At 48.5% G+C, this 17,596-nt stretch overlaps 4 protein-coding genes across 4 annotated transcripts; 2 read left to right on the plus strand and 2 right to left on the minus strand.

The window, feature by feature from the left end:
• Nucleotides 1-881: 881 nt before the first annotated feature.
• VC83_05450 (uncharacterized protein) lies at nucleotides 882-3,259 on the plus strand. The gene is made up of 2 exons (XM_024469072.1): nucleotides 882-1,364; nucleotides 1,415-3,259. Exons 1-2 carry the CDS (start codon nucleotides 918-920, stop codon nucleotides 2,516-2,518), a joined length of 1,551 nt encoding a protein of 516 aa, XP_024323175.1. The 5' UTR covers nucleotides 882-917; the 3' UTR covers nucleotides 2,519-3,259.
• A 6,296-nt stretch (nucleotides 3,260-9,555) lies between these two features.
• Nucleotides 9,556-10,816, plus strand: VC83_05451 (uncharacterized protein). The gene has a single exon (XM_024469073.1). The coding sequence runs from the start codon at nucleotides 9,726-9,728 to the stop codon at nucleotides 10,503-10,505; it is 780 nt and encodes a 259-aa protein (XP_024323461.1). The 5' UTR covers nucleotides 9,556-9,725; the 3' UTR covers nucleotides 10,506-10,816.
• A 271-nt stretch (nucleotides 10,817-11,087) lies between these two features.
• HUT1 (UDP-galactose transporter) lies at nucleotides 11,088-12,482 on the minus strand (the record flags this gene model as incomplete). The annotated part of the gene is made up of 2 exons (XM_024469074.1): nucleotides 12,150-12,482; nucleotides 11,088-12,081 (listed from the first exon to the last, which is right to left on the minus strand). The coding sequence occupies exons 1-2, from the start codon at nucleotides 12,395-12,397 to the stop codon at nucleotides 11,088-11,090; spliced, it is 1,242 nt and encodes a 413-aa protein (XP_024323437.1). The 5' UTR covers nucleotides 12,398-12,482.
• An 89-nt stretch (nucleotides 12,483-12,571) lies between these two features.
• Nucleotides 12,572-17,530, minus strand: POL1 (DNA-directed DNA polymerase alpha catalytic subunit pol1). The gene is made up of 3 exons (XM_024469075.1): nucleotides 17,009-17,530; nucleotides 13,152-16,953; nucleotides 12,572-13,082 (listed from the first exon to the last, which is right to left on the minus strand). The coding sequence occupies exons 1-3, from the start codon at nucleotides 17,402-17,404 to the stop codon at nucleotides 12,943-12,945; spliced, it is 4,338 nt and encodes a 1,445-aa protein (XP_024323436.1). The 5' UTR covers nucleotides 17,405-17,530; the 3' UTR covers nucleotides 12,572-12,942.
• Between the last annotated feature and the right edge of the window lie 66 nt (nucleotides 17,531-17,596).

Consider the following 17,596-nt stretch of genomic DNA (forward strand, 5'->3'; position numbering starts at 1 on the left):
AACTGCATCGTCATATGAAGAAGGAGGATCTTCTTCGCCACTTCGTCCTTCTGGCCGTAATGAGACTTTGCTCCGATGCTCTCGAATAAGACTGGTAATAACTCTTCCAATAGAGTTATGGGTTAAACCTAGCAAGTGTTCCGCCTCCTTAGTTATAAGCCGCCAAAAGGATCTATCTGCAATAACCCCATATATATCCCTTTTTTGGATGCAAAGCCGGATAATCGTTGTCTTTTGGTCTCTCGTAAGCCCCTTCCCCCCCCCCCCCTTTTCGATGTTATAACGCCATCAGCCTGGCTACTCTGAGCTAAAGCGCTTTGAGCTGTAGCTGCTAGAGAGTCTTCGAGGATAGTGGAATCGCTAGTTTCATCGCTGGTTTGGGGCAATTCAAGCCAAGGTTCGCTGGCGGTATCAGTTGAGAGTTCGTGAGGTGGTGGTTGGGTAGGCCAGGGCTGCGCCATAGGCACTTGATATTGCAAATAGGGGTTGGTAAAAGCGTTATTCATTATTATATATAACTATACAATTGATAATATATCTACGACTTCATTTTCCAACATTGGATTTTACTTATAATACTAACCTATTTAGGACCAGACTGCCAAGACCTGAGCTGCTACAGTGTAGCAGCTTTAGACTACATTAGGAAATAGTGGCAACAGGGGGGCGCAAGGATTATGGTTACATCATTTCCTATCTAGGCTAAAGCTGCTACGCTGCTACACTCAAATTACGATGCTGAAGTGGCCTATTCGTCTGGCGTCGGCGGATCAGTTACCCCGGCCAAGCCAGAACTGCCTTACTAATACGCCCTCCCTTATTATCAAGGCATACATATACAGCAGTTGTGGCTCGCATAGTAAATTCATGATTGAAGCAGCTCACACTCCGCAAACCATCGGCATGCTTCTATAGCTATGCCGCTGCGGACTCGCCGTCTTCCTCGCGAGGATATCACATACTCCGTTGCGCAGGACAGAGAAGTGAACGTCCTGCATCAGCTTGAATACTGCGACAAGAAAGACAGGTTCTTTGATTGTCTCTATCGTAAACGCAACTTGATGCAGGCAGTTGTCGCTCATCATTTGAGCCTCCAGTTACCGGATGCGTGCAATATAGCGGATATGTCGGAGTGGCTCCATGGCAGCTTCAACGTGTGTGTCCCGGTCACCATTTTGACGTGGCAGGGGAAGCGCGTCCTTCTGCGGTTCCCATTACCATACCGTGTTGGAGACTCCTTTCAGCCAGGCAATGGAGACGAGAAGATTCGATGTGAGGCGGGCACCTATGCATGGCTTGACGAAAATTGTCCCGAGGTGCCGATTCCACGGTTATATGGCTTTGCGTTGTCTACAGGTCAGACGGTGTGTAGCGACAACTGGTAATTGAGATTTCAAATATTGATAATATCTAGTTCACACGGCTGGAAAGTTTACCATTCTTACGTCAATATATCCAACGCTTACGCCGACACGTCTTGTCATGGCTCGGGTACCCCGTCCCTTCACGATATGTCCGACACGACATCGGAAGCTTAGTTTTAGCAGATGCAGGCTATCTATTGACCGAGTATATCGAGGAAACACAAGGAGAGATGCTCTCTAACACTTGGTTAGAAAAGCAGCACGATTCGAGGTTACAGACCAATCTTTTTCACGATCTTTCGCGAATTATCCTGAGTATCAGTCGAATTGCCTTACCAAGAATTGGCTCCTTTGTTATTGACAACGGTGGGTTCTTGAGCTTAACAAACCGACCACTCTCGATAGAGATCCAGGCACTGGAAAACGAGGAGGTTCCTACAAACATTCGAAGAGACTATACCTATACTACTGTCGATTCCTACATCGTCGATATGCTTGCTTTCCACGATAGTCGCCTTCGAAGCCAGCCGAATGCAATCAATGATATTAACGACTCTGTATCTCAGATGTCAGCCTTAGGGGCGATGCGTACGATTATGCCCCTCTTCTTGCGGCGGGAGCTGCGGCGCGGGCCCTTTGTTTTTACTTTGACAGATTTACACCAGAGCAATATTTTTGTGGATAAAGACTGGCATATTACCTCGCTGGTAGACCTGGAATGGGGATGCTCTCGACCTATAGAGATGGTGGAACCACCTTTCTGGCTTACAAACAAAGGCGTCGATCAGATACTGCCGGACGAATTCAACAAGGTACGGGTTGAATTCATGGAGATTTTAGAAGAAGAGGAACAGTTGGCAGCGAGCAATACTACTGAGAGGGGAGGGTTGCGACTGGCAGACGTAATGAACCAGGCTTGGGAGATGGGGACATTTTGGTATACGCTTGCGTTGTCTAGTCCGACTGGCCTTTTCCAATTGTTTTACCATCACATCCAGCCCCGGCTCATTAGCATCCACGACGAAGATCCAGACAACGTCATGCCGTACTACTGGGCACAGGACGTCTTTCAGATTATATCGCGCAAGTTATCCGATAAGAAAGAATATGACCAGCAGCTTCGCAAAGCTTTCGATGACTCTACGATAGAGTAATCATCTTTAATTATTTTTTACCTCCACTGCTCGACGAATCGCTTTTCGCAACTTCTTTCTCAAACGCTTTACTCAAACTGGCTGCTGCCCGTTCGTTCCGATTGTTATCTCTCTTCCTTTGCGCGGCCCGACCGGAGGAGCTAAGCTGCTGGAGGCTCTTGACGTTGCCCTTGACCCCAACCTCTGCCTCCTGACCGGGTTCTGACTTCTTGGATTTGGATTCACTAGCCATTGTGGAGCTTGGAAATTCTTTCAAAATTTAGAAGGTTAAACATACTGGGATATCTCCTACTCACCTTGCTTCCTTAGCGGAGGCTAGATCTTCCGGAGATAGCTATGCTCAGTGATAAGATGTCGTCGAAATTGTAATTCCACGAGAGTGAAGGTATTTCTTTTTCGTTATCAGGATTATACGTATTATCTTACCCTTATATTATATGCTTCTCCGAAGTGCACATATGTCTCATGTGATAGATGATGAATATGCACCACGACGTGGCCGTACGCCTCAAAGCACTGGAGCCTAAATTATGCGGTTCTTTCGGCCACTTGCTTCTACGTGTGGCGGCTCCACCATTAGCGCGCCTGAGTTTCTGTCGCGGAAATAATAATTTGAACAAGGATTGCCGAGTCTAGCTTTTCGAACGACAGGCATTGTTGTCCATCCTTTGAGAAACAATCGGCGTTGGGGTATTCCGAGTTTCGAGGAGTGGACACAGGATTCTACAAACTTCTAGAGAGTTCGAGATGCTTATAATAAATGCTTATAAATATATATATAACGTGGTTTATCAGTACGTCGGACATATCAGTACCTCGGACACTTTTCCCGAATTTCCTACCCTCTAACTTCACAACGCGTTTTTTCCACCTTTTATTATGTCAGTGATTACCCAAGAAGCAAAAATCATTCTAGCTATCGAGGCTATCTGAACATCAAAAAATCTAAGTCGTCGGAAGGCTGCTAAGCTCTATGAAGTACCTCATTCTACACTCTGCGACAGAATGAACGGCCGAACTACTGTCTACGAACGCCGGCCTGCAATGATGAAATTAACTATACTAGAAGAGGAGGTGGTTATTCGGAATATACTTGATATGGATTCAAGAGGATTTGCACCCCGGCTTGCTGGTGTAGAAGATATGGCAAATTTTATACTCGAGTCGCGTGGAGGGAGGCGCGTCGGGAAGCTCTGGGCCCACCGATTTGTACAACGACGTCCAGAATTAAAGACGCGTTTTAATCGCGTTTACGACTTCCAAAGGGCCTTGTGCGAAGATCCTGAACTAATTGGCGCGTGGTTTCGACTAGTGGAAAATATGAGGGCAAAATATGGTGTTTTGGACTGCGACTTCTATAACTTTGACGAAACTGGGTTTATGATGGGTGTGATTTGCCCTGCAATGGTTGTTACCCGTGCAGATCGACTTGGCAGAGGTAAGGCAGTTCAGCCAGGGAATCGGGAATGGGCTACAGCGATTGCTTGTATCAACAGTGACGGCTGGAGTATTCCTCCATTTTTGGTAGTTAAAGGCAAGAATCATCTTGCAAATTGGTATACAGACGGCGGCCTTCCACACAACTGGGTTGTTAAACCGACAAGCAATGGATGGACAAACAATGAGATGGGTCTAGAATGGTTGAAACACTTCGACAAACATACTGCTGTTCGTGCAAGGGGTCCATATCGAATGCTGGTGTTAGACGGGCACGAGAGTCATGAATCGGCCGAGTTCCAAGAGTACTGCAAGGCACACAACATTATAACTCTTGGACTACCTCCCCACTCGTCTCATTTAACTCAGCCACTTGATGTCGGGTGCTTTAGTGTGTTGAAGCGGGCATATGGTCGGCAGATTGAGACCTTCATTAAGGCTCATATCAACCACATTACCAAGGTCGAGTTCTTTCTCGCCTTTAGAGCAGCATATCTGGAATCCATGACAGCCCAAAACGCCCAGTCCGGGTTCCGCGGAGCTGGCTTAGTGCCTTTCGACCCGCAAGCAGTGCTTTCAAAGCTTGACGTGAGGTTACGGACTCCAACTCCCTCTAGACCCTCTACTGCCAACACCAACCCTTGGGTCTCCCAGACCCCTTCCAACCCAACTGAAGCTCTTTCACAAACAACCCTCGTTCGAAATCGAATTGCCCATCACCAAGGAAGCTCGCCAACTCCACTCTTCGGGACAGTTATTGCATTGGCAAAGGGTACGGAGCGACTAGCACATGAGAACACCCTTCTGTCTGCTGAGGTACGTACCCTTCGAGCAGCCAACGAAGCCCTTAGCAAACGCCGCAGGGCTAAAAAGGCTCGTGTCCGTGAAGGAGGTGCACTTATAGTAGAGGATGCACAGGCTATTCGCACAGAAGGATGTGGATGAGCAGGTACGACACGACGTAAGTGCGGTTGGGGGTAGTCACAAGGAGGGGCAACCGTCTAGGCGATGCTGTGGGATCTGTGGAAAAGCTGGTCATAATGCGCGAACTTGTCAAGAAGCTATAGATATGTCTAGTTCATCTGATTCCGCTTAGTTATAGTTAATTTAATATGTTATGGTTGATTTATTGATATTCAAAGTAGAATGCCAATGAAAAGTGTCCGAGGTACTGATATGTCCGACGTACTGATAAACCACGTTATAGCATATTCTAGAATCTATAATCTAGGTATATATAGAGCCTTTAACTCCCTCCTTAACTAACTTTTCTATTAAAACAAAAAGCAACAATAACAACACTTTATACTATCTTTACAATAATATGTCTTCTTCTAAAGATCAATATAATAGCCCTAGCTATACTCTTCCTTTAGATAACCTTCCTTGTATTTTTAAGGAAGGACTCTTTACTAGAGAGTTAAATCCTATTATTGAAAATAAAGAACGAACACTTACTATTAAGTGTACACAACCTAGTTGTAGGTAAGTTAACTTTATACTAATATCTATTAGGGCTATATATTGAAGTCAAGTCACATGGTATCAGTCACGTGAAGCGTAGCGAGATCGTAGCGTAGATATAGAGATTCGAGAGAATGCCCTTATGGCTTCTCTCATCAACGAGATCATCAATCATCAGAATATTGTTACGGCTAAGTGCTAGTGCTATGGCTAGCGCTTACAGCTGCAACCTCACATGATGGATAACATTGGATATCATTGATATTATGTTATCCATGTTATCCACAGCGATCCACAGAATATCATGTGATGGATAACATTGGATATCTTGGATATTATGTTATCCATGTTATCCATGGGGATCCACGGAATATCAGGTGATGGATAACATTGGATATCATGGATATTATGTTATCCATGTTATCCATGTTATCCACGGATATCCCTTTGGCACGACGCCATTATATAAGTAGATAGTATTTCCTTAGATAGGAGCTTCATGCTCAACTCAATATAGTATTCTTTACAATACTGTAACATGTTACTTGGAAAGCCTTTGTGTTTAATCCCCTGCCTCCTCTGTCAAGTCAACCTTATGCAAGAAACCTCTGTGTCTTCTATCATTTAGAAGTCAGCATTACAAGTATCAAGGATTACGATTACTCCCTACAGCCCCATCGTAGTACTAAGCTTCCTACACCTCCACAGGTTATGAGCCCGGTGCAACTACCACATCAACTGTAAGATCATTCTCCTCATCGTTGTTACGATATCAAGTGCGCCTTGCAGCTCGAGTGGGGGTTCAGGGGTGTGGGGAGTTTGTCGGGGTTGGAGCGAAGTTTTCAGTTGTGGAGTGAATTCTCAGAACTGGTCTCGCTAAAGAGAATTCACTCTACAACAACATAGCTGTCGAGCCACTTCTCGAGTCCTCCTCTTCTCTTTCCTTTCTTCTCTAGATTGAGTTTAATTCATAATACCCAACTGGCGCCCTATGCCTTGGTGAACCATCACACTTTCCTCGCCCGTGCGGCAATGCTTCTTACAATGAAGGAGAAGCGGTCTATCAACCCGCCAGTGCCTTCACCTTGGAATCCTCTTCCAGCATGCCAGGCACAGCAATTGGTAAGTGGTAGTGGAGATGAAGAAGTCGTTATCATTGATGACAATGATATTCAATCTTCTCCATCACCACTTGACCGTTCTTACCAGCCTTCTCCTTCGCCGCATCCATCTGTTGCTTCTCGGCGTTCTCAGATGCATAACGCCACCATCCTGGATAACGACATAAAAAGAGCGCCTCATCTCTATGGTAGAAGATCTAGTGAAGACGCTTTCTTTACCACTGCCTCTACATCCAGAGGCGCTGATGGGAACTTCAAATTCCACTGAAGGCTCAAGAGGAGCGGCTTCAAGCTGTGTTCGCCACTCAGTTTGAACATATTAAAAGAGAACATCAATTGTTGGCGGACTGACTTTGAATCGATGTGATATCTGATTACCAGCCATACAAGTATGGCAATTCGTCAGGAGAATAGCAACCGCAAAGTAAGCTGCTACCGGTTGGCTTCCTGACTTTAACCCCTTATTAAAGGCAGTATATATAAATAGCTGTTGGATTCGACTGAAGCAATTCTCATCTGCAATCTGTACTGATGAGAGTGAGCAGTTAAACGCCTTCTCTTCATGTGATAAATGACGCCACCCACTTATATGAGTAAATGGGCTCATGATACCAGTTGTGCACTAATACGCTGGATCACCATATAGGAAGAGCCATTCAGAATCTTCTTTGCCTTCCATAATCTGCTCGAGTTTGGCTTCGCAGCCAGACTCTTGCCACATCATCCAATTGTTTGCCGTTCCAAGAAAGGTGTCATGACACTCCTTCGATATTTGTGTCATGACCCTTCGATTCGCTTTAGTCTCTAGTACTTATTTCACTATGTCATTCACTTCACCTGCTTCGCTCACTTCGCTCACTTCGCTTCACTTGCTGACCTAGATCAGCCCAAATGTTGACTACTGGCTTAGGCTCTCTTGTTATTGGCTTGCTGCACTAGGGCTCGCTTAGCTAGGGTTCAGTTAATTAGTGCCTTCGCTTATTTGGCACTAGGGATTTTTACGTTATATAAGCATTTATTGCTCATGTCTCTTATTGATCTTTAGCTAGCAAATTATATACTACTTGGCCTTCTTGCAATTCCTCCTGCTTCGACTTACTTTGCATTCCCTTACTCGAGTCGAACCACTTGGCCAACCTGTTAGTCTCACCACTTGACCCCTGTGGTATAAAGTATATGCTTTGGAGCCTGAATTACTATACCTTGTCCTACTGCTTCGAGTATCGAAGTCTTCACATTATACTTCGGATACTTCTGCAGACTTGAAGGTCAGCCTCAGTTCGAACTGTCCTTACAAAAGGGGCCACAAACTGATGACGCCAGATCATCTGGTGTTACAACAGCTTGCCATTGCTGGCCATGCTGATGCTTATGGCCGTTATATACTTGTAAGGACACAGGGCACCCAGCTCACAGTAATAGCATATGAGAGTGCGAGTCGGAGGCTAAACAGATGCTATCCTATAGGTCTACTACGAAGGATACAAAAAAGATGATGAGGAACCCCGTTGGGTCAATCCCCTTAAGTACCCGAAACGGGTCCGACTCGGCTAACCTGCCCTAACTCTCCCCACGTGACTGTAACCTGCCCGACTCCAATCCTTTCCATCACTGAGGGTGGAGGCATCGTTACAATACTGCACGCTGGGCTTCATCAGGACCTGACGGACGTAAGAATCCTCGAAATGTGCCGTCTACGAAGCCCCATATACGAGGGCATTGGCCAATAGCTTCTATAGCTATAGAGAACTCTTGCATCTTATCATATGTTAGATGAGAGGCCCACACTAGAGTTGAAGCAAACTGGCCAAGCAAATACTGACAGGTATCATTGAATATGATACTTAACCAGGTGCTAGATCTTCCAAAGATCCCAATGCAAGTGCTCCACCGGCGGGGATATGCCAGGCAGATGAGTACGACACATAAAGCAGCCTCGGGGTCAGCAACAACCCGGTGACGATATACAAGATCTTCGAGCCGAAGAAGGGGTAAGAGATACCAGATCTCTTCAATTGAGAAGCTAGATAGTATTTAGTATAATATATAATCAAATAAGAGCTGACTTACCGTAAATAATGCTTCACTTTGACTGGGGAGTCTTGCCCCCACGCTTCGAGAGTCCATGACATAGACTCATACTCAAACGGCGCCCAGTATCGACACTGTAAGGCCTCAATATAAAGCCGCTGGCGACGACGACGTTGTCGTAGAAGTAGTATACTGGTAGCTATCATTGCCACCAGCAATTGCTGCCTCCGAATTGGCATTCTAACGCTATGTGATGATTTTTTCCACCACTGTCATGACCAAAAGGTACTTGTCCACAATGACTACATCATTGCTCCTTAGTTACTGGGCCGATATGACCACATAGCATATCTCTACAACCCTCTATGATTCATTACATGACATCACTCCTTAGTTACTGGGCTAATACTACACATGACATATCTCTATCAACTAGAGGGCTAGGAACATGAACGATAGCTCCAAAAGCTTCTACAACCATCTATGATTCATTACACGTCATTGCTCCTTAGTTACCCACAAGATTGGTTAAGTTATGACATAATCTGTCTATAGGGGTACTCTGACCTTGGACCTCCTTTCACTTCCTATAGGCTAGGAACCTAGGAGATGGTTCTATGGGATTCTCTTACGTCGACTACAGTTACCAAGCCTGGTTAGTCATGGAAAGTCTTGGAAAATGAGAGAACTACACTCCTTTAGCATAAATAGGATTGCCCTTTCCTTAAGAAAGGGCAAGCAGACAATACAGTAAATCGACTATCACATACTTCCACGTCTTTTCCAAGCTTCCAAGCATTGATCTTGTTACTCCGTGTTTCTGAAAAGTCAGTGAGGTGCTAACCTCTGACTTATCCCTGAGTTCTCAGACTCAACATTTGTACAACTTGTCTAAACCACTCCACTACATCATACACTTGATTGCTGCGTTGTGGAATAGTCTAAGCTACAACCCTTTGGCTCTTTTTCCTAAGACAGTGTGTTGTCTTAGTAAAATCATCCCTTCCTTGGGTGGCTAGATTCTCACATCTGGTGCACCCACCATTACAGACGGCTAGCCTAAGATTCAGGTCGCCGAGAATGCTTTTGTGTACGGGCAGGGGACGTGCGGAGACCAAGTCGATCTCGGGTACCGGCAGATCATTGCGTATGCCATGCGGCACTTCGCGGATATGCCAAAGGAACCAGTGAAGGAGGACCGTGTGATGCAGCCTGCAGCGATAGCAGATCGAGCCGTCCTCCGCCGCTTTGCTGACTTGGCTGACCAGCTGGGGTTTACCAGCCCCAGGATAAAGCATTTGCAACAGTACCCAACTGCACTCGCCGAGCAAACCCCACCATCAGAGCACCCTCCCCTCGTTACATCAGGATCTGGGGTAGGGATAGCTCATAGATGCGGCACCCCACTCAGGCCGAAATTCAACGAGGACCGGAAATTTTGGTTTATCAATCACCTCCATGATGAGAGGGAGCAGCAAGGCAACGCCATCACGAACTTCTTCGTCCGAAAACAAATTTATCTCGCCTTCTTTGGCTGGCCGACCTGGAGGCCTACTGCCCAGGGTGGTAGCCATGGCCGCTCTCCATCTCTCTGTCCTGTTCCAGACTTCGGAGATTTACCTCGAGACCCAAGCCCTGATGCTCAACAGCACATGGTCGGGTCCCGAACGGACCAAACCCTCCCTCCACCATACCGTACTAAACACATCCGTACCTGCATACCCAAGAATCGCCCGCCAGCGTGTGTGATCAGCGCCCCAAAAAAACACGGGATTTCAACGTGGGTAGCCGATGCTCATCTCATTTCCCTTCACTTTCTGCTTCCTTCGTTCCTTCTTTGCAGTACTACGTCCAGGCTACATTTGCGCGAGGCGTTCAGTGGCCATTTCCGCGGACGGGACGGGCTTTGCTTGCTTGCTTCTGGAATACTATAATGATCTAGCGGCTAAGTTTCGTGGGGCGGCGATGGCGGTTCCAGTGTCTACGGCGGTATCGCCGGAGGGATATGCCCCTACCGTGCGCATGTAATTGCAGTTCGTGATCTCCACTGCCACGTCGTGTTTAGCATACGGGGTGTCTTACTGTATTGTACGAAGCCAGTCAGTTGTACGAGCAAATGGTAAATATGAGAGAGGAGGGAGGAGGGTGTCACATGCGCGATACGAGGAGAGCCTCTCCTTCCCAAACTCCAGCGAGAGGGTCAGTCCCGTGACCTCCCTGCAAACCTCCTAGTCTCACGTGTAGAATAAACAGACCTAGATGCTGTGAAATACACTGCATCTTGTCTTTTGTGATAGGTGGGAAATGTGCGATCTATCGCTCTCTGTTCTGTCTATCTGTCTACTGAAACCCCTTATAATGCGGAAATGGCGCGGTATATACAATCATCCTTTCGCCCCTTTTTTGTTCCCCCTTTCCCCTTTCTCCCTCCCATCCCCTCTCCCCCCCACTTTTCAACACAACCCCCTACAACTCCTTCTTCACCCCACCTTCCCCCCCTTCCTTCCCCTCACTCTTCATCCTCTTCTCCCTCCTCGCCATCCATCCTTCCCCCCCACCCCCCCAAACACCAACCCCACCCCCACCCACTGCCCGACACTCAACCTATGTCCAAACCACAGCACACTAAGCACCATCGTACACATCTTCCTCGTCACCGTGACCGTCACCAGCAGCACGCTATCAAACACACTCAACGTGTAAAAGATAAACAGCTGTCCCACCGCTCCACACGCCGCGAAGCCGAGGACGTCTACCCATGCCGCGGGGTTGCGGTTGAGGAAGCCCATGGCGGTGGGGAATTCTCCGCCCGTGGCGGCGGAGGTGAGGTCGAGGCCTAGGTAGACCCCCAGCGGCGTGGTGGCGATGAGGGGGGAGATCATAAGGTAAGAGATTGTGAGAGCGGACGCCAAAATATTCGTTGCACACATCATCTGCGGTCCCGAATACGGCTGGAACATCTTAAAAATATAATCCTGCGTCGTATTCGTCAATCCATCCAACAACAGATTAACCCCCAACATCACCAAACCCCACGCTCTATTCTTCTCCTCCGCCCCAGCCTTCGAAGCGTGCTTTTTTGCAGACGAGGCGTGGAGAGTGAATACCGCGACGCCGGCGGTGACGGTGAAGACGACGAGGTATTTGTACCACGGATACCTCCTCCCAAACAGTGTAACATGCAGAAACATCACCGGCAACAACTTGCAGGACTTGGCGAGGATGAAGGTGATATAATCGATATGCGCTAAACTTGCATACCCAAACGGACTAGCCAGACTGGCTGTCAAGGCCACGGCGGCGAGGGGGAGGGTGATAGCGCGCGTGGGGAAGATGGCGGGGGTGGGGGCGTTGGCGGGGCGCGAGAGGTGCAGGTAGGAGAGCCCGGTGAGGACGGCGAAGAGGGACTGGATTGTGTTTAGGACGATGGGGAATTTGAAGACTTCGGATGCGCCTGCGGGGCCGTAGGGGGTTGTTGTAAGGCGTTCTTGGAGGAGTGCCCATGTTAGACTGTCGGAGTCAGCTAGCCTCTTCTTCTTCTTGTATGTAGTTGGGCGGGGAGAGCGGGGGGAAGTTACAAAGAAGCATAGATCCCCGCAACTCCAATAACCAATTCCAACAACCCAGCCTGTTTCTTCTTCTGCGACACCACCGGGGCACCAGAAGCGCCATTGACGTGCCCATTGGCTTTTATCGGCGCCGCGGCGTCCGCGGGGGAATCGAGGGTTCGAGAGAGCTTCGTGGGTGTGCCGATGCGGCCTGCGCTGCTGGTGTATTCGGAGGAGTGCTCGCGGTGGAGGGGGGTGGCTTGCTTGTGGCGCGCCATTGTGGGTGCGGATTATGTGTGGGATCCGGGGAGGGGGATTGAGGGAGGACGGGTATGGGCAGTTTTTCAATGGGTGAGGGTGGGATGGGTGGGAGGTTATATTTATTTCTACTCATGCCACATTGCGGTAACTTGGGAGGGGGCCATGCCTGATTAGGTTGTAGTGGAGGCGGCCAAATGTGGCAATATGTAACGTACTCCTGAGGTGGCTCCACAAAAATGGCCAGTTATGGTAGTTATCGTAGATAATCACTGTTAAGGTATGGATTTCCCCTACGCTTCTACAGGGCTATAGTTAAAGGATATATAATGGTAAATAGAGTGATTGGAGATAATATTTTCAGCTACCTCGCAACAAATATCACCGCCTGTCAACGACTCTCAGTCTCACTCTCTCAATCCCAACCCACTACAAATCTGTAAAACATGATACTCATATTTGCCTATTCAGACAGGGAATAAAAAAACATATCCCATCGCTCCTCCAACGCCCAGGAAATACAAAATGCATGCTTCAATCATAACCCCCCACACTCATTATACTCTCACGGCCCATACCCCAGCTTCCCAAACAAGCTATCCATAGCAACCCACTGTCTCCCACACTTATCCAGATACCTCTCTACCACGCCCTTCAGCGTATCGAACCTGACCCTATTATGTTCTCCCAGTGCCAGTACTAGATCTATCAAAAACAGTTAGCAAAAGTCCACAACGCCATTCCAACACCGGAAAGAAAGAAAAGGAAGCTCACCTCTATCAGTCCCCCCGCACTTCTCCCTCGCCTTCTCCACATCAAACAAGCTCGAAAAGTAAAGCAACTGATTATACATCGCCTTCTCCGAGTACTCATACCCCATCCTCCCCAAACACCCCTGCCCCAAACCCCTCGGCCCAAGACATCGATGCCCATAAACACTCATCTGCCTCGTTCGCGCACCACACGCCTGGTCATCACACACCAACCAGCCCTCATAATACCTCGCCGTCTCCTGCCGAATCTTATGCTCCAACTGCGCCACCACAGCCAGATTCCGCAGCGTCGCGCCGCAGCGACACATGATACCGTTGGGCGAGCAGCTGTCTAGGCTACCAAGGAGACCTTCGAACCCGAATGTGCCTTTGCATACTCGACAGCTGAGTTGCAGTCGCGCTGCGTCCTTGAAGCGGACTTCATCTTCGATCTGCGATTCCAGTGGGTGGATCTCCGTCGCGGTGCCGCCGCTCGAGACGTTATTGTTGATACTGTATTTCCGCACGTCGAGTCCCAGACAGTCGGCTAGGCGCATGGAGTCTGTGCCTAGGATGTTTGCGCAGAGACGCTCGACGGGGGGGAAGATCTGCTTGTAGAGGTACCACTCGGCGTCCGCCTTTAATTCCGAGTCGGCCTTCATGACGTCCGCGGGGGTGTAGGAGCGTTTCGCTGCTAGTTCGTTGGCGGACTTGCCGTCGCCGGTGACGATGTAGGCGATGACGTCGTCTTTGCGGACGGTCTTGCCGCGGGCGAGCTCGCGGAGGGCGACTTGGACTTGGGGCATGGAGTCGGCGTTGGGATAGTCCTTTGGGTTTTTTCCGAGCTTGGTGTAGATGGTGTATTTCTGTAGGGGGATGAGGTCTTCTCTCATTTTGCCTGAAATCTCGCGGAGGTAGTCGTGGATGCGTGTTATCACGATCTCCGTCTCCTCGCCGGAAAGAATCTCGTTCAGGAGTTTGGAGGAGACTTCTTTGGAGAGAGCGCAGTATTCCCTGCGCTTCATGTCGAGACCCTTGACTTCCATCTTCTCGATAAACTTGCCATCCACCTCAAGAAGGTTGATTGCTGCATACTTCTTCTTGGCTTGGAGGAGGATGCGGCGGAATACGTGATCAATGTCGATCTCAAGGAGCTTGTACCTGTCATTGACAGCGCGCTTGAACTCGTGGCCAACCTTGAAAGCGTCGGTGACATTGTCCACGTTTGCATTGATCATGACTGAATCTGTATCTCCGTAGATGACCTGCAATGACTTGCTCTCTGCCAACTCTTTGGTGCTGCGGAGAATCTCACGACCTTTATAGGTCGTCAAAACAGCTAGAGGGCGGGCATAGAAGCGCGACTTGGTATATCCAAGACAACCGTACATAGAATTGGCTGTAAGCTTTAGAGCCAACTGCTTGATATCCCATGTTGCAAGTTGCTCCGAAGTCGCGGACCTGTCCTTCATCAGGCTCTTAACTTGGCGACGGCGACCAACAAGAGTTGCAATCAGCTTTGGAAGGATACCTTGGTCCTGATCAACAGGGACTTCTGGCACCTTCTCTTCGTCATCCGAAAGTGTTGTTCGGTCAACTGTTGTGAAGCAGATGTTGTACTCTTGAATGATACTAGGATAGAGAGAGTTGAAATCCATGACCAGCACAAATTTGTCGTAAAGCCCCTTTTCAGGTTCGAAGACTAGACCACCCTTATATTTGTCCTTCTTTTTCACATCTCCCTCCTCGTCCTGGTCTTGTTGTTCTGTCTTGGGCCTGCCCTTGAATGGAGCCTTGTCAGGAACAATGTACTTGTTGCGGTGGAATTCGTGCAGTAAAATGTACTCGTTTCTCTCCGCGCGGGTACCTGTAAGTGTCCTTGCCCAAGAGTTTCCAGCCAAATTTGTTAGGACCTTTGTGAGCGGCAGCATTTGCACTTTCAGAGCCAATGCTGCAATGAAATATGTGTCTGCCTCGCAGTGGCCGATATAGGCTACCAAGCCATCCCTGGTGCAGGCCCATGTCTTCAACGCCACTTCGTTATCGACCTCTCTGCGGACGTTGTTACCACTACTAAGGTAGAGGTTGCACATTTCAGTGAGACTCCAGGACTGACACTTTGTCATTGTCGATTTACCAGCATCGTTAGCAAGATCGCAGAGCAACCGTCCAGAAATCAACGAGCGTTCAGCGAAGAAGTTTCCTCCAATCTTGCCCATAGAGCCTGGCCAGTCGCTGCGCTTAAACCTCCCAATCCTGGACCATCCAGGCGTCTTTCTAGTCTGAAGGCGACTGAGCAGAATGCTGTAGTCGACACCTTCAAGCTGGTGGCCAAGAATAACATCAGGGTCGACCCTATCAAGTTGTGCCAAGAAGAAACTGAGAATCTCTGGCTCTTGTCTGCACAGTTTGACCAGACCCCGGTTCTTCTTCTTGATGAGATCTTCGAATCCCAGAGGAAATGAAGAGCCAACAGGGCGAATAATTGTGATGGTTCGAGAGGGGATCTGCTCCGCTGGTGTTGTGTCGCTAAGAGAGATATTTTCGTAAATACGGGCGCTGATGGCCAAAATCTCTTGTTTGTTGTCCTTCGCATTCAAGGTTGTCCTAATGGCAAGACTCATAAGGGTCAATGGAGGAGGCTCCATGCTGTCCGACTCCGTCAGAGGGGTGATGAGATTAGGTGTGGTCACTTGAACTTCAAGCTTGCAGTGAGAGGCATTGTTGAGGAAGGTGAAGTCGGCGTCTTCAATCTTCAACCAACATGGTCCCATAACATTCTTCCATAATACGAACTGTTCGAATATTGAAGTGTTGGTGCCGAAAGTATGTGAGAAGGTATCGCCAGTCAGATCGATTGGCAGGGCAGGCTTATTGTAAGGATAAAGCAGCTTGAGATATTCGCCCTCATTCGGCACATCTTCAAGTTCGAAGGCGTACTTCCTTGAGCAAGGCTTTATCTTGTGCATGCCCACCTTCATCCGTGTCATAATCGAGTCAACTTCTTTGTAGACGTCCTCCATGCCCACTTCCTCGGAGGTTTCCCTGCCATGCTTATACAGGTTGTCCCGCGGGAGAAAGAATACCTTCCGTAGAATATTGTCTACTTTGAGAAAGCAGCTGACATACTCGCCAGTCTTCTTGTTTTTAACTTTTCCGAAAAGGCAGAGGCTGCCATGCACTTCGGTATAGTCTGTCCAGAACATGTTCAGACTTCCGTCTCCGTCAATTGCATCTTTGTAGTCCATCTTCCCATAAGTCCTGGTGTCTGTCGGGGGGCTGCTAGAGATGACGTTTAAGCGCGAAGTGACATTATTCCAGGCCGACACATCTACTTCCTCCAGAGGCGGCCTTGTGGGCGAAGAGCTTTGTGGTGTTGGGTATGGGTCGGGTTTCAAAAGCTTCGGCACAGGCCTTGAACCGGACATGTTGACACTCGCAGCAGCAATGCCGTCGGCTTGAGCTACCTCCATCGCATCGTAGTCATCCTCCTCCTCCGCTTTGATAGCTACTTGTGCTTTCCGCTCTACAGCTTTCTGCACAGGTGACGAGGGTGCCGGGTCGCTCATAGGTACGTCGTCGTCGTCCATCCCGCCAATGAAGCTGCCGTCATCGTCATCATGCGCAAGCGGGGCGTCGTTTGCGCCCCCTAGCTTCATCCTCTTAGCTGACAAGCTTTTGGCACTTTGGATAGGCGGAGAAAGGGCCCTCGTCCGTCTAGTCAGTTGCTTCGGCGGGTGATGCGAAGCTCGGGGAAGAACATTTGTGTCTACCTCGGCAAGGAGGTCTCCCAAGAAGTCGTCGTCTGCTTGTGTTTTCACAGGCTATTCAACTATTAGAATCGAAGCCAGCCGTAAAGAAAAGGGGCGTTAAAGTTACCTTCGCTTTCGGTTGCGCCACTACCGGCCCCTTTGTGAAGTAATTATTGATTCCCTTGTCCATATTCTCCCGTTTCGTCTTATCTTCTTCCCGTTTCCTTTTTGCTGCTTTCCCATTCTTTCCTTTGGGGCGAGCTTCCTCCTCGCTCTCGCTATCGTAACCTTGCCGCCGGTCCCAGTCTTCTCGGCCGTCGTCGGCATAACCCTCTCCATTGTCATCTATGACAAAGTCATCCTGGTTTAGGCGGTCACGGATAACCTTTTTGTATCCATCTTCATCCACTTCTTCGTATAGATCCTCCTCTTGGTGCACTTCGTAAGTATCGAGGCGCTTCTTTCCCGACTCACGAAGAGCACGAAGCTCTGCCAATTTTGACGAGCGAGCAGATTTCGACATGATGAAGTGTTGAACCGAGAAATACAAATTTAAAATAACATAGCGGTGCGGTTGTTCAATTCTGCCCGTTCACTCAATGGAGACAATGTTTTGAGAATGTGGTTGCACTTGGTGGGTGAATTCGCGCGTTGAAGGCCCTGGCTATCAATCACGCGTAAAGGACCCCAGGTACACGCGTAGAGTCCGCGCTTC

The sequence above is a fragment of the Pseudogymnoascus destructans genome, assembly GCF_001641265.1.
Source record: "Pseudogymnoascus destructans isolate 20631-21 unplaced genomic scaffold scaffold_13, whole genome shotgun sequence".
NCBI lineage: Eukaryota > Fungi > Ascomycota > Leotiomycetes > Thelebolales > Thelebolaceae > Pseudogymnoascus > Pseudogymnoascus destructans.

Excerpts from the sequence above, each read along its gene's own strand:
- VC83_05450 (XM_024469072.1), top strand. The coding sequence starts at position 918 with ATGCCGCTGCGGACTCGCCGTCTTCCTCGCGAGGATATCACATACTCC. Across the intron at positions 1,365-1,414 it reads CGTTGTCTACAGGTCAGACG|TTCACACGGCTGGAAAGTTT; the intron begins GTGTGTAGCGAC and ends GATAATATCTAG.
- POL1 (XM_024469075.1), bottom strand. The coding sequence starts at position 17,404 with ATGTCGAAATCTGCTCGCTCGTCAAAATTGGCAGAGCTTCGTGCTCTT. Across the intron at positions 16,954-17,008 it reads TGGCGCAACCGAAAGCGAAG|CCTGTGAAAACACAAGCAGA; the intron begins GTAACTTTAACG and ends ATAGTTGAATAG. Across the intron at positions 13,083-13,151 it reads GTGCGGGGGGACTGATAGAG|ATCTAGTACTGGCACTGGGA; the intron begins GTGAGCTTCCTT and ends TGTTTTTGATAG.
- VC83_05451 (XM_024469073.1), top strand. The coding sequence starts at position 9,726 with ATGCGGCACTTCGCGGATATGCCAAAGGAACCAGTGAAGGAGGACCGT.